The sequence below is a fragment of the Ooceraea biroi genome, chromosome 7 (assembly GCF_003672135.1).
Source record: "Ooceraea biroi isolate clonal line C1 chromosome 7, Obir_v5.4, whole genome shotgun sequence".
NCBI lineage: Eukaryota > Metazoa > Arthropoda > Insecta > Hymenoptera > Formicidae > Ooceraea > Ooceraea biroi.
The window spans coordinates 14,825,949-14,841,226 of NC_039512.1; the positions used below are offsets into that span (position 1 = coordinate 14,825,949).

At 43.0% G+C, this 15,278-nt stretch overlaps 1 protein-coding gene across 3 annotated transcripts; it reads right to left on the reverse strand.

Annotated features, from left to right (window-relative positions):
- Positions 1–417: 417 nt before the first annotated feature.
- On the reverse strand, positions 418–15,274 carry LOC105287717 (probable multidrug resistance-associated protein lethal(2)03659). 3 transcript variants are annotated; one of them, XM_011353444.3, is made up of 15 exons: positions 14,899–15,274; positions 9,988–10,106; positions 9,022–9,303; positions 8,470–8,900; positions 8,185–8,341; positions 7,078–7,280; positions 6,389–6,825; positions 6,051–6,265; positions 5,692–5,910; positions 5,374–5,560; positions 5,011–5,190; positions 4,393–4,834; positions 3,953–4,328; positions 3,140–3,836; positions 418–2,401 (listed from the first exon to the last, which is right to left on the reverse strand). In XM_011353444.3, exons 2-15 carry the CDS (start codon positions 10,062–10,064, stop codon positions 2,258–2,260), a joined length of 4,047 nt encoding a protein of 1,348 aa, XP_011351746.2. In that variant the 5' UTR covers positions 10,065–10,106; positions 14,899–15,274; the 3' UTR covers positions 418–2,257. The 3 variants fall into 3 exon arrangements, with proteins under 3 accessions (XP_011351746.2, XP_026827154.1, XP_011351754.2); XM_026971353.1 differs by lacking the exon at positions 14,899–15,274 and having other exon boundaries at positions 9,022–9,199; positions 9,282–9,303; positions 9,988–10,096; XM_011353452.2 differs by lacking the exon at positions 14,899–15,274 and having other exon boundaries at positions 9,022–9,199; positions 9,988–10,076.
- Between the last annotated feature and the right edge of the window lie 4 nt (positions 15,275–15,278).

Here is a 15,278-nt window from a genome sequence, read left to right on the forward strand (position 1 = left end):
TTCCTTAATTATTTTCGAATCTTTTATTTGATTCTTTTCTCTCTCTATTTTTTCGTGGCATTATTTATTTTAATTTCCCGCGATGACTCGTGGCAAATAAATAGCCTGAATGACATCTCGTGCAACGCAACGTAAATTTGTGCATTTTCTTGTAAAACAAGAAAACGGACAAGCATTAAGATACGAGGTATTTTGTATTGGGCTCTAAAATATTTCCATCCTGTGCAAGGAATCATTTATATGTGTGTGCACCAAAATTATACATAATCGGTGGATTTGTCGCCTCTAATTCAACCATGTAACATTTTACTGGATGTAAACTACTTTATGAGCGAGAGGGGGAGAGAGAGAGAGAGAGAGAGAGAGAGAGAGTGAGCGAAAAAGAAAACAGAAAAATGCGTAACGGCAAAGTAATTACATAAATAATCCTTTGTATTTATATTTCATTTACAATGATTACATTATATAGGCACTTGTGTACGTAAGGTATATTGTAGTTGGTTTCTACCTAAAAGTACAATACACTTTTATCTACGTATATAATAAATATTGATAGTGGCGATTACGATACGTACACGTCACATTTCAATGTACAAGACGTATCCTCGAATCTGCTATCAGGATCCTCGCAATCTCAATTCCGTTTTTAACCCCTTTCCTGCCACTGCCGTCTCCAAGTATAATAATAAGAGTAACAACGAACAGGAAAAGGATTAAAAATAGGTCGCAAGTTTGCATAATACTATATAGAGTGTCGCACATCTCAATCATGATCTGATGTAATATCGGCAACGATGTACACGCGCGATGCAACATTTAAAGGATCCGTATTTCAATTCCTTGATAAAGCACTGACAAATATATACGTTTTTTTTTTTGCAAATGCATCATTTATCAAAGATTAAAGCTTTGAAATGTAAAGCGATCGGTCGGAGACACCCGCTGTACGATGTAATACATTGTTATTTCGTATTTTAGGCTCGATGAAAAAGTCGCAAGTATAAAACACGATCATCTGCAAAGGCATCAAGTATACTTTGATTTCGCTATTTTTTGATTTTGCATTATTTACACGAGGACCGAATATACCACGACAATTCAAATAATAATACATTTTACTATAACAATACAATAGTAAGAAAATAATGAAAAGATAATAGTAAAAAAGAATAGCATACCGACACATCATGCATTGTATCTAAGTACGTTACGTTTCGCTCTCTAGACTTGGACAGAGGCTTCTCTTCTTTTTGATCCATCTTGTACTTGCAGCATCAATGTAACAATACGAGGAACATTGTAGATTCTTACAAAATTGTACATACACACTTACCGGGTACACACAGACTGACCTGGAGAAAGCGAGAATTATCGGAGACTCGCAAACCCGTCGCCTTATACGTCGGCATATGTATTTATCGCTGTAGAAGGCGGAGGCTCTTTTTCGTATGTTACGCAATACAGAAGATGCAGCTCTCTTCAACTCGCTAGTTCACTGACCGAGTAACCGGTTAAGCGTTCTTCGGAGATCGAATCCTTCCTCTCATACAAATATCAAGCTATCTTCTTTGTTTTCTATTTTTCGGCAATATTTTTCGACTATTTAAAAGTATAAATAACTAAGGAACGTTTTCCCTAAAAAAAAGGCTTTATGGCAGTTTTCGCGACTTGACAAGGCTTGATGAGATAAGAGATGTCGGTGAACCAACAAGTTAAGCTCTTTATACTTTTTAATGGAAACTGACTGACCTAAAAGTGACTTAATAATACTGTAACTGTGACGCCAATTACTGTGCTGCTTTTGATTGTTGGAAGTCGTTATCAGTATTTTAAAACACTCAAGGTTTGCCATACTGGCACTGCAATGGCGGCATAGTTACATCAAAGTGCCAAAGAATCCGTGTTTACGAAAAGAAAGACCAGCTGGACGAGATGGTGCAGTTTGTAGTAAATATCACCATCAATTTGTTAATCTTCCACCATTCTGAAAACTTTCAACTTTAATCAGTGCTATCCGATATAGCACGATCCTAAAATCTGCAAATCCTTCAAAACGTTCGCGCACACACATACACGCGCACGCACGCACGCACGCACGCACGCACACACACACAAATATAGCTTTCTTGGAGAGAACTCTTGGAGCCCTTAAATCCTGAAGCCTCATATTTGCACGAGAATTCTCTAATATGCGAACGCTTCTCTTTTGAACACGGCAATATCGACTAAGTACTTGCGATCAATGTCGAGGAACGCATCAGAGCGTCGTGGACGCACGATTCTGATAGCTCTCACGAGCAACACCAGCGAGGGCTTCCGCCATCGCTTTGCCAGTCTCCAGCACCATGCTCTTCAGGTAGCCCAATTCTTTCTGCAGTAATATGTGAGGATGATCGAATTCCTGTGCACGATAAAGAGTTTATCTTTGAGCTTGAGAGAGAAAGAGAAAGCTCACGAGTTGCTGATCCACTCTACGTTATACTCTATACACGATAAAATTGCTTGATGGCGCGTGAATCAATAAATTTATTTACAGAATGTATATCGTGATAGAAACATAATCTCTCTCGCTAGCGGTGTACATTTAAAAAAAGTTGTACATGAAAACAAAAGATAGATATATAACGATATTCTCAGTCATCAGAGAAAAGTTTCTGCAAAGCAAACATGACGATGCGCAACGAAATAGTACGATTGATCGAGATATTTATAATTGTAATAATACTGATTGGCACAGCTTTTGGAAAGACAGAGATAGAGGGAGAAGGAGAAGGAGGGAAGGGGGAAGAGAGAGAGAGAGAGAAAATAGATGATATTCCAATTAATGTGCAACACGATTGAATGATACATCAATAAATTAATAAATGCGTGATGAAATATTCAAGTGTAATAAATTCAGATATAATTGATATTTGATAAATAATCGAGGTCGTTGAAAATTCATATATAGTTGGAAAATATTTGCACACTGCAAATGTATTAATTATGAAATATAATTATGATATTTTAAGCATCATTACAAAGAAAAATAAAGAAAAATTTTCGACTTTACCAAATTCATTATCAACAACCCGGTCTTATTCTCGAATAAAGGAGACTAGTTTAGAGATGATAAAGAGAAAAGATGAAAGAGACTTACCACCGCAGTACCGGCATCCATCACCAGAATGCGATCGCTGTCCATGACGGTGTTGAGTCGATGGGCAATCGTGAGTACCGTGCACTTTTCGAATTTCAGCCTGATTGTCGATTGGATAAGCTCATCCGTTCGCGGGTCCACGTTGGCCGTTGCTTCGTCCAACACGAGTATCGGATTGTTCCTAACAATGGCGCGTGCCAGGCAGACAAGTTGCCGTTGGCCGACGCTCAGATTGGAGCCACCCTCGTTGATGTGAGCCTCTAGGCCCATCTCCTTCAGCTCGACCTCCTCGAGTGCTTGCCAGAGTACGTGATCCGTGTACGAGTCGAAGGGATCGAGGTTCCGTCTCAGCGTACCGGAAAACAGAAACGGCTCCTGCGGAATGATACTGATCTTGGAGCGTAGATCGTGCAGACCAATTTCACTCGTGTTTATGCCGTCAATCTCGATCGGGCCCTCCATGTCGGCAAGGCGGAAGAGCGCCTGGATCAGGGACGACTTGCCGGCGCCGGTCCTACCGACGATACCAATCTTTTCGCGCGGATAAATGACAAAATTCAGGTTCTTGAGCACCGGTGGCTCCAGTGGCGCGTAGCGCAACGATATACCCTTGAACTCGATCCGACCCTCCTGCGGCCAGTCGGACTTGGGTTTCTTATCGGGGGTGCTCTCGAGCGGCGGCTCACTCTCCACTTTGCTGAGAGAAAATCAAGATAAGGAGAAAAGAAATATTACGCCTTTCGATTATAATCGAAAGAATTTGAGATTATACGAGAAGAGAGAGAGAAAGCATTAAAACGTCCGTGTAATTACCTGTATTCAAGGATACGCTCCACCGAGGTCATTTGATTTTCCAGTTCGGCGCTCTGTCGCATACCCCACTGGAACATGCCCGTGAGACCGATACTTTGAGTGATCGCCAAACCCACGTATCCGCCGTCCATCGAGCCGCGGGCGTAATTGTTTAGTACGAGAAAACTCAGTGTGACCAGCATGATGTACACCACGCAGAAAACATCGAGCCAGAAACCGAAGGCGCGGGATGACGCGATAAAGATGAACCATGCAGACGAGTGTAGGTCCTGGTGACGATCAAACTCTTTTGTCAGAATTTCGCCCGCTCCGAACGCGCGGATCGTCGGCAGTCCTTGCAGGGTCGCGCTCAGATGAGCAAACACCGGCGAGCGAGCTGAAGAGAATTGGAAATTACGTAATCGAGATTTATCGAGTCAACAAGAGTCCAAGATACTCACTGACACCCTCGAGACGCTTGACACTGCGACTGGTGGCCAAATAGAAGACTCTCAAGTAATAGAAAATTATGCAGATGATCACCGTCGGAATCAACAGCCATACGTTCGCAATAGCAACCACCACGATGATACCGAGCAGCGACAGACCGATCTGGAGACAATCGATGAGCGCGGTGGGTAATACCTCGTCCACAGCGCCCATATCCTTGGAGAAGCGATTGAGCACGCGTCCCGACGTATTGGTGTTGAAGAAGCGCATAGTGGCGCGACTGATGCTACGGAACATTCGATCGTGCAACCGTATAGAAGCGCGCATACACGTCCAGAAGAAGGCGAATGAGCGGATCAGGGTAACTCCGATCGTCAGCACCGTTAGCCCGCTGAAGATATAGATGCATTCCGCGCGAGTAAGAGGACGACTTGCCTTGAGTGTTTCATTCACCTGTAAAATTAGAGATTTAGGATATGAGACGTCATTGCGACATCGCGGTGCTCGATAAGAATGCACAGGACTAACTGTCGCTCTCTCTTCTCACTAAATTAGTTGATAAATTATCCGACTAAAATCCCACGTTTATTTAATTTAATAAATAAACTTGTATGAGAAACAACACTTACGCCGTACTTTTCCTCTATTCGTACCCACTCTGCGATGAAGAAATCACCACCGCTGGCAGCCAGTTGCGTCACTATGCAAAGCATGGCGATGATGAATATCACACACCAGTTCCCGCCAGCGCGTAAGTAACCGTTGTACACTTTACCGGAGACATTGCCCGTCGACCGCATCTCCGCTACCTGAAATTAACGCAAACCGATTAATCTAATTTATCAACTACCCGTTCCTTTCTTTGATTTGATACTTTGATTCAAAGGAGACGTATAATAATAAAAGAATCAGTTGCCCAAGTACTCGCAACTAGTTTCGCGCCAAGATAATTAATATGTATATACACGCATTAGCAGCTGTTTGAGAATTACCTCGTCCGGTTCCTGTTTAGAAGTATCATTCGTCATGAAAGAGCTGAGTGACGTGATACTGGCCGTACGCGAATTACTTCGACTCGGGGGAGCCGAGGGGGGTCGGGAAGTTTTCTCTTCCATTTGCGCTTGAGTCTCCAACAGCCGACCAAAGTCTACTCCCATGGAACCCAATTCATCATACGTACTGACAAACAAGAGATAGTCTTCGTGAATGAATGGATAATAAATTGATATTTAACATTATACTTTTATAGCAATGCGCAAATAATCAATTGTAAGACGATTGTTGGAAAAAGTGTTGAAATTAATTAGTACCCTTCAGCCTGGATGGCTCCGTCTTTCAGGACGATAATTCGGCCGACATTACGCAGGTATTGCAACTGATGTGTCACGAGAATTCGGGTTTTCCCACGTAGATACTTGTCGATGCATTCCTCGAACATGTGCTTGCCCACGTGTGCATCCACTGCGCTCAGAGGATCGTCCAGGAGGTATATGTCGGCCTCGGCGTAAACGGCTCTCGCCAAGTTTATCCTGCCGATTAACGGAATTCACTTTTACTCGAATGGAAATTAAATTTATCGCTTAATTAGTTCAAGCCAGAAGTTGAAAATTCAAAATCAACGAATGTCTTATCGTCGGAACTTTCTATCGGGAAATTTGAAACAACCGACCTCGCACGCTGACCACCGGAAAGACTGATACCCCTTTCGCCTACGATTGTCTTATCTCCGTAAGGCAGCAGGTCAAAATCTCTCTTCAATTGGCACACCTTGACCACGCGATCGTATCGAATCTGATCCATCTTCCGGCCGAAAAGAATGTTTTGTCTCACTGATCCGGCAAACAGCCACGGCTCTTGACTGGCATAAGCGACCTTGCCGTTAATCTACAAGAGAACGGAAAATTTGCCAAGTGCAGGAATTCGAGCCAAAGTAGTTTACTCATTACTAAGTAGTTTATTGCTATGATATCCACTTTTTTTTGACATCGATCGCCAAGGATTTCGTACCTGAATGGAGCCTTCCTGTAAAGGCAACTCCCTCAACATGACATTCAGCAGGCTGGTCTTGCCCGCACCGACCTGGCCGACGATGGCGATGAGTTCGCCCGGGCGTACTTTTATCGTAATGTTTTGCAGAGTATCTTCCCGCTCGTAGTCCAGCCACTTGGCGTTAGCGTTCTCGATAGCGATGCAGTGCTCGATGTACTTTAACTGCTCTGCATCGACCTCTTGTTTGATCTTGTTTGAGTTTACCAAGTTATCCTTTGTATCCCCCCTACTGTCTTTCGGATTGACTTGATCCTCTTTCGAATCATCTGTCTCTTTCGGATTCTTTTTCTCTTTTTTCTCTGTCGCTACATCTTCGAGAGATGTCAGCTCGTCGTACAGCATAAACTTTTGCAGTCGTCGTATGGACACTAACGCCTCTGCGACCTGCGTTATTCCTGAAGCACGGAATGGAAAATGACTGATAATGGACTGATAAGAAAAAACGACTCGACAACAATTAAACTTTTCCAATTTCTATTTCATGACGAGACGGATTGACATTAAAGTGTCCAAGATGACGTGAAACAGACAGAAATACAACATTATGAAGCTGTTTGAGAAAGAGAAATTAATTTCCAAGTGCACAAGAGGCAAACAACCAGGAAACATTTGTCGCAGAAATATCGCGCGGCGCGCATCAATTATACCTTGCGGAAAGAAGACAGTCATCGTCGTACGCAGAATGTTGTAATAAGCGGTCATCATAAACACCTTCTCGGCCGTTATCTGAAAACCGGACAACACGTAAGCGAGCACCGTGATGAATAGCGACATCCTCGTGGTAAATATAATGAACGACATGGTGACGCCTCTGATGTACGACGTGCCTCTGATAACGTTGATTTCCTTCCTGCAAACAAGTTACTTTGTTACCCTCTTCTTTCTCTCTTTCACTCTCTTCTAAATTTTATTTACTCTTTTCGTTGTTGACGAAACATTGCCATCTGATTCAATGAAGCGTTCCATCGAACGAAAATATCACGAGAGATAATAACATGAAATGCGAATCACCTGTTTGTGTAGTTACAATATCTCGGATATAAGTACGCGCGCGCGCAAAACTAATTATTTGTTAAGCGAAGCGATAGAGCATCGCATGTATGACAATTACCAAAATAAAACCAATAAATGAGTGATTTACCCTGAGATTGTTACTCAGATTATTGAGGATTGTTAAACCTGGAATAGTACAATATCGAAAATGTCGGAATTAAAATTTCCAGATTGCACAAGCAGTTTTACTTTACACGGATCAAAGCTTCTTTCCCGGTGCTCAAAAAGTAGGCACCTTTATCAGTGTTCTATTAAAAGCATATTGATACTTGTTGATATTTGAAAATATATAGTATAGAAACACGCAGATGCGATTAAATAAAAATATGCGATAGAAGCCGCAAGGTCGTTGTCTCCTCGCGCGCGATATCATCAGCGACTTGAGTTTAAGTGCAAGCAAAACAAGTACCGATTTGCTCTTGACATATCGATGTACGAAATGACTCACTCAACGCCACGTGGAAACATATTTCGAGAGAGCGAGAGACAGAACAACGAAGCGTACGATATCACAGGCGTTCGCACAAAGTGTTCTGCGCGCCGTTAATCGTTACAATTTACGAACTCTTTCCGCTCTTTCCACTCATGTCGGCGAAGACACTCGGAGATATCGCAATGGACCACTTCTCACAGCAAAGACGTTTTTCGACGCGCGATTTATACAAGGATCATTTACGTACGTCCAAAGCGGCAGTACTCACTTTCTCGCTTTTTCTATGAGCGCGCTGAACGGGTCCTCCCAGGTGTACATCTTGATAGCTTGAATCCCGCTGATAATTTCGTTTGTCAATCGCACTCTCTCGTCAGTCCTGATCGCGGTCCTCAGTCTCAATTCCGACGACTTCTTGCCCAACCACCCTGAGGAATTCCACGTACAGAAATGTACACACGATTTTATTAAAAGAATCACGAGCGAGAAAATTTGTAACTGTAACGGTTGTATAAAGTGGAAGCACTATTTATCTATTTATCAACGACGGTCTTACCTTGCAGCGGGATGAACAGCAGCAAGGAAGCGACTCCGAAGATGGCGGACAATCCGATATCAAATACGTAGTACATGAAGAATGTGATGATGACAGTCTCTAAAGGCCCGATCCATAGATAGTGCAGAAATATGATGCTAATGTCGAACCTGTTGACGTCGTTGGATAAGAGATTTACCGCCTGGCCGATCGTTGTCTCGCCAAGCGCGGTCCTCGTCAACCGCAACGCTTTCCGATAGATGAGCGAACAGCACGCCACGCGGATCTTCATGCCCATGTGCAGGATTGCCATCATATACGGATGAATGACGAAGATGTTGATGGCGGAGCACAAGATGATACCCGTGGCGTACATGTACGCTTCGAATTCGTTCACCTCCCAAGAATTGTAGTAACGCAGTAGCTGGCGCAGGAAAATCGGCTGCAGCACCCTATACCGCGCGCGCGACACACAGAGTTGACCGATTCAAACGTCAGAGTCCAGTTAAAAAGAAACAAAGAAGAAATCTTTCACGTCTGGCAGACTCGGATATGACTAAAGTCTCTGAGTACCTGAGTAAAATTTCCATAATGGCCAAAATGATCCCGTACAGCATGACCTTGAGGCCGAAGCACTTAACGAGGACTCTCATCAGGCTGGGCTCTTTCTCCTTCCGGGTGGTCTCGCCCTTCGAGCTCTTCTCGAGCCGACGATTGTACGCCTCGCATTCTTTCTCCCAGGCCTTCGATACTTTAACACCAAGAATACCACTTGTATGCTCTTTAAGGGGTGCGTACAAATCAGTTACTTCAAGATCTCTGCGGTAACCCACCCAGAAAGTGCGTAGGATCCAACTGTGAAGAAAGAAAGCAGAGCACACACACACGTTTTATTTGACAGCAGAGCAATTTTCGAAAGTGGAATTAGGATTGCGCAAACGATGAATCTTTTACAGAAGCTTTTGCAAAACTGAATGTCCAATTGGATGGAAATGAGATATCGACGATATAAGAGGATGCGCAAACATGATTGGTGATTACGTGCGTTATCGATCGTGCAAACAGCCAGTAAATAGGAAAAGGAAATCGCGAGTGTGTTTGCACAATCAAGTAGTCCAAGGTGGTCCTGGTATTATTTGCGGCACTAGGAGCTTATCTAGAGCTCGATATCGAGATAAAATCCAGCCCACAAGTCGCTTATCAAGTGGATCTGATGTCTTACGGAACGAACAATGATAAAAACAGGAAGCAAATTGCACCTGTTCAATCTGTTCATCCACTTGTTATCTGACTGTTTGCACGTCTATTCATTGTGATCCGCGATTGATTATTCTCAAGAAAATATGGGATAAAACAACTAGACGGTCCCATTGGAAGGCATGATCTAATCGTGATAACGGTGGCGACCACGTATCTTGATCAATCATTTCCGTAGATTGACGGTGAAAGCTGTTTCACGTCTCCGTCGAAAGAAAGATTCTCGGCCTCGGATCGTCGGGTTCGGAGAGTCGCGCATCACGTCTTGCGCTTTGTACTTACGAGAACGTCAGGGCGCTGAGGAAATTGGCGCCTTCTCTGGGATTCTTCACTTTCTTCGTGTAGACTTTCCCATCCATGACGACGGCACTGGATCACTATGGATCACTGGATCACCTCCTCTGCGAAGCACAGTAAACTGTCATGCACCTTTTTCCTCAATCAATTCGATTTAGACGAGATCTCTCGGACTGTGGGAATCGTTTCGCCAAAAAAATATCTCTATTGCAAAACGTTTGACATTCACATTTTACATTATGCCCAGCGACTAACGAGAGAATGAGAAACGTGCGTCGCGCACCACACAGGTCATCACTCGTCTGTACTTTTGTTACAACGGGATAAAATTTGATAAAGCTCGTATCTTATCTGCCCTCTCCCCATGTTATGCGCAACGAGTCAGGTAACCGATAGTTGTGCTTCGAGTTTGTGGCTTTGCTTGTCGTGTGGCTGAGTGCTTCCACGAATTTCATAATCGATGAATCCCGAATACGGGTTTGATTCAAGTAACATTCATGTAAGATAGTCACCTTTAGTGCTAAGTAGAATCTCTATAATAAGAGTCTTGCCATAAGGCGATCGGGGCAAAATCCTGCGAAAGAGAGGGATACATTGGGTGCTTTCCAATTGCTTACACATCTTAACATAAAAGCATTTTATTGGCTATATATTATTTAAAAAACCTTACAAGATCCCTCTCTCTCGCAGGATTTTGCCCCGATCGCCTTATGGCAAGACTCTTATTATAGGGACTCTAGTGCTAAGTAAGTGTGCGTAAACTCATGAGAATTTCATGCACGCGCGGTAAAAGCAGATAAGATATCGACATTAGTTTCACCACGTAGTTTCCTCGGGATTAAGATCGGCTATTTATCTACTTTCAACGATAATATGACATGTTTTTTCTTCCGTCTTTTTCAGACACGCTGATTATTTATGAGAACAACGTGTAACGTAATGTATTACCTGACGGAAACAAATAGCGTACATCTTATTGCTTGAACATGAATGAATGAGGATTTACATAAAGTCGATTCATCAAGTAGCTGATAATCAGCTTTGTTACATTTTATTTTCTGCAGTAACAAATTAGTTTCCTTGCAAATGGACAAAGTAATCATTTAAATGTCTACTCTCTTTCTTTCTAGCAAAGCACTAGATCCTAGATTAAATTGTTATATTAATCGAGGTTTTTCATGACGAATTAAATGAAAGTTCCGAGTCTGAGCGCAACACCCGAGTTTATCTGAAAGTAAATTTTCTGTTTGTCCCTCTTTGAATCTGCAAGATTGCAAATCCAAACAGATTCGCGCGTTGTATTTTGTACCGATGTTTTTACATGCTCGAACGTGCTTGTTTGCACAGAAATTTGTCGCTCGACGGGATACGAGTCACACGTATTGGAGGAATTAAATTTTAATCCATGGAGATCCGTGTTGCATAAAGATTTGGTACTAGCTTAGCGAATACAATATGCAACAATACGCAAATTAAATTTACTCTCGATTGGTGCTCGTTACACTTTGTTGCCCAATATTAAGTAATTAGTGAGACTCTATCATCAGACCTCCAGTCTAGTTTTCACGCAAATTTATCTGTTTTTATCGCAGATAAGATTGAGATTAGATTGCCATTATCTTTCTCTCTCTCTCTTTCTTACAAGCAAAGTAAATTGAATCTAAGTAAATCTCTCCCAACTTGAGCACCAGAGACAAAATTGTTTAAACATCGTAGTTTCATAATCGTCGCGCTTAATGATATATAAGGCAATGATATGTACTCGTCCAGCATCTACATTGGCACCTACGAGTAAGCTACGAGGCAACTTGTGCAACGGAGAAACATTCTTGATAACGATAGAAACGAGTGATTAAAGACAATAATAATGATGATGACTTTGCGAGACAGTGCAAGAAGTACTATCGCGCAACGATTGTTACGACATGTCTCGACGGCTGACAAATATACAGGGTGTCCGGTATATATAACGGCACCTGGTGTGAAATACAGGAATATATACTGATCACGGGGATAACGATTAACGCGACATAATGGAATTCCTCAGAGTTTTTAGTGTTCAGTTCTCTGTGATACGGCGATACGCTTAAATGATTGAACCTTCATTATTACTTCAAATCAACACGATGATTAAGGCTTTGCGTCTAGTCACTCTAGTGTATCTGGCTGCGAGATGAACGTCGTGTTGCGAGCATCTAACGTGTTGATAAACTTGTTAAACAAATGACATGATAAAGGGGGATAAAAAGTCGCAATCACGCGCATAAACTCGTAAATGGCGTAAAAGAAGTTTTGCATATAAAAGTCGCTAAATGATCGTTGAGCGCGCAAACATAACGCAACATCGCGGTCACATAACGCGATACAAAAAATGCAAGAATCTCTACAATTACAGCTTACACAAACATCGTAAATGAAGAAAAACTGTCTACAATCTTCGCGGATATTTCTCGCGAAAGATATCTAACTTTTTGTAATTTATTGCAATTTATCAAAACGTGTTCGCCATTGTCACACAGATCGACAACGTGATCAAAGTACAAGTACGAGTAACGAGGCGTAACGAATATACAATAATTACATGAACGAAATCGCGACTGTAGGTTCTAAGACTTGATTTTACCGTTACCACGTTACGTCCGCACGTGCCATCGGTGTTATCTTCGCTTCGATTTGTCGCGACCGTCGCGACAATGGTATTACGCGCGTTCACGCAATATTAATTAAACGGGCGTGATACGTCACGCGCGACATCGAGAATCCACAGCAATTAGCCAGACGACAGTGGTACAGCGATAAGGAAACAGGACCGCGCGAGATAATCGCGCTTTTATTGTGCTCGCTGCTTTTGCACGCGAAGACAAACGGCTGCCGCAAGTCGGACAGTCCCGCGACACGGAGCCAGACTGATGTGAATCGATTCGTCGGACAGAACGAAAATTTTCTACCATTCGTTCACAGGTCTCATCCTTAAACATTTTCTCTACTTGCGAAAGCTCATTTCCCGGACGTTGCGCGCGCGGCTTTATCGCGTCTGTGGTGGAACGACACACAGGCATCTTTCAAGCTTGAAATTAATTATGTACGGCCACCATTAGTCTTACCACATGTAATTACGTTTGCAATATAATTACACATAATATGTGTCACATATTATTGTCACACACTTTTTTCTCATTGCATCTTTATTGTTACATCGCGTGACTCTCCTCGATTACGACCAAGCGAACCGATTTCTTTCCTTCAATTTCACGCGAGATCTTTTATCCGTTATCCGCTAGGAATGTCCAAGTACATTGTTTCCGTAAATCGCTGCCTACGTAATGGCCAGTCAAGACTAATTCATTGTTGACGCAATGCCGGCAATAAAAAAAACGTAACAAAAAATTTAGGTCTTGTGCCACGCAAACGCGCGACGCGAGGACTCTCTTTCATCGCATTGATAAAGATAGCGTTATCGATTTATTTGGCACGCCTTCCAACAGACTTTCGTTCGGGGAAGAGGCGCGAGCAATTTGATAAATTAATTGAAGAAAACCGAGTATCGTATGACGGAAACACTTTCCGAGAAATTTACGGGATAAACAATGCCTATACCCGTCTATTACCTTTTTTCATCATCATCAATCTATTAAATGATCTATCAATTTAACGTGACAGAGAATTATACAAAGTTATACGAAGATGATAATATTCCACCGTTTTTCCGTACGTACGCGATAATTGTTATCCGTAATGGCAGACACACATGATATAATGCGACGCTACTCGGCGTTAGGTTTGATTTACGGGACGACACACGGCTGTACGTACACAAGTATCTCAATATACAAATTGAGATATTTGTGTAATCGTGTAATAATGCACTAATCGTTAATCGACGACGCGTTCAATTTCCGCGCGAGAGAGATACTTGAACTTTCTAATAAACGGTGCGAAATTGTCGGGTAGAGAGCTTTCGCTGATGACTTGCAACAACATTGTTGTAATCGCTACATGTAAATATCGTGATGATACGTGTTTTCTTCTTTCCATATGATCGGTCTGAATCACCGTAACGAAACAAATGTACGCAAATGTACGCGTACAGCTCGCGTGTGAGTCAATCGCATGGCTGTCAGATTCTCGAGTCTCGTCTCGGTCGTAGCGGGATCTGATAATAACTGCTCATAAAATCGTAGAGCCGCGAAAGGCGCGCGGTGATTTCAAGGCCTCGTATGTCCCATACGAGTCTGCGTCTAATTCAACGTTAGCCGCTAGTCATTAGCGCGTTGTTACTTCCTACTTTGCGGAGTGACTCGTGAAAACGCGCGTGGAAAACTGATTCACACGGAAACGGGAGACCGCGGGCAGCAACGCGCCGGAATACACGATGAAGAGCACGCGTATACAATATACAAATTACATAATGATCGTAATATAAAAAAAAACGCCGCCGAGAGAGGGAGAGAGAGAGAGATCGTCGGCTACGAGGCAAGCATGGGAAAAGGCTCAGTCAGGCACTTTAGATTTTCAAGGACGTGTCCTCCTTTCGAAAATTTTTCTTCTCCGCAACTTTTCGAATTTGTCTAGACGCGCTATCGTATCGTCAATTCTCGATCGTCGATCTCTCTACGATCAGTAAAGACAGAAATTCGCTCTTGTTACATTGATCGAATACAATTATATTGAATAAAAGGAAGAATCAATAAAGTACTAGCAGAAAGGAGCTAGCGGAAGTTAAAGGACTACCTCGCTTTACACTCATCGCGATGAGAGATCTCGGAGTCGACGAGGGTCCCGCTCATAGAAGACGGGAAAGCGCGCGCCGCACTTTTATGTAATCGCGTTTGCGCTTTGTCCCATCTTTGCGATGCTGGCTGGAACATAGTATTCTGGCACAGCGATTCGACTCACCTCGTAAAAAATTGCTTGCAGGTTGAGGACGCGTCTGCTATCAGGATCCCATAACGTCGAATCCGGAGCAACGTGACGAACGTGTGACAGTGCCTGTACGACTGACTGGACTGACGATGAGGACGATCACGTCGACGACGAGGCACGTCCACTCGGACGAAGGACCGTTACTCGACTGCTGCACGGCTGACGGCGCGCGGCAAGTGTCATTGGTTAACCCCGATGAGACACGTGATTTCGCGACATGGAATTTTTTTGCGGTGCTCCGCGCTTTCGGAGCACGACGACGCGAGCGTCACATGGCGAAATTTCGACGAGGCTCGTGGCCTCGTGATGGTGTCTGCTCGATCGATCACTGTAGGTCGTCGCGATAACGCTCC

What these genes read in the sequence shown, in the direction of transcription:
- LOC105287717 (XM_011353444.3), bottom strand. Translation starts at nt 10,064, where the DNA reads ATGGATGGGAAAGTCTACACGAAGAAAGTGAAGAATCCCAGAGAAGGC. An exon ending in GCTGTTCATCCCGCTGCAAG is followed by an intron (nt 8,342 to 8,469) that starts GTAAGACCGTCG and finishes GGAATTCCTCAG; the next exon opens with GGTGGTTGGGCAAGAAGTCG. An exon ending in GACTGTCTTCTTTCCGCAAG is followed by an intron (nt 6,826 to 7,077) that starts GTATAATTGATG and finishes TCCGTGCTTCAG; the next exon opens with GAATAACGCAGGTCGCAGAG.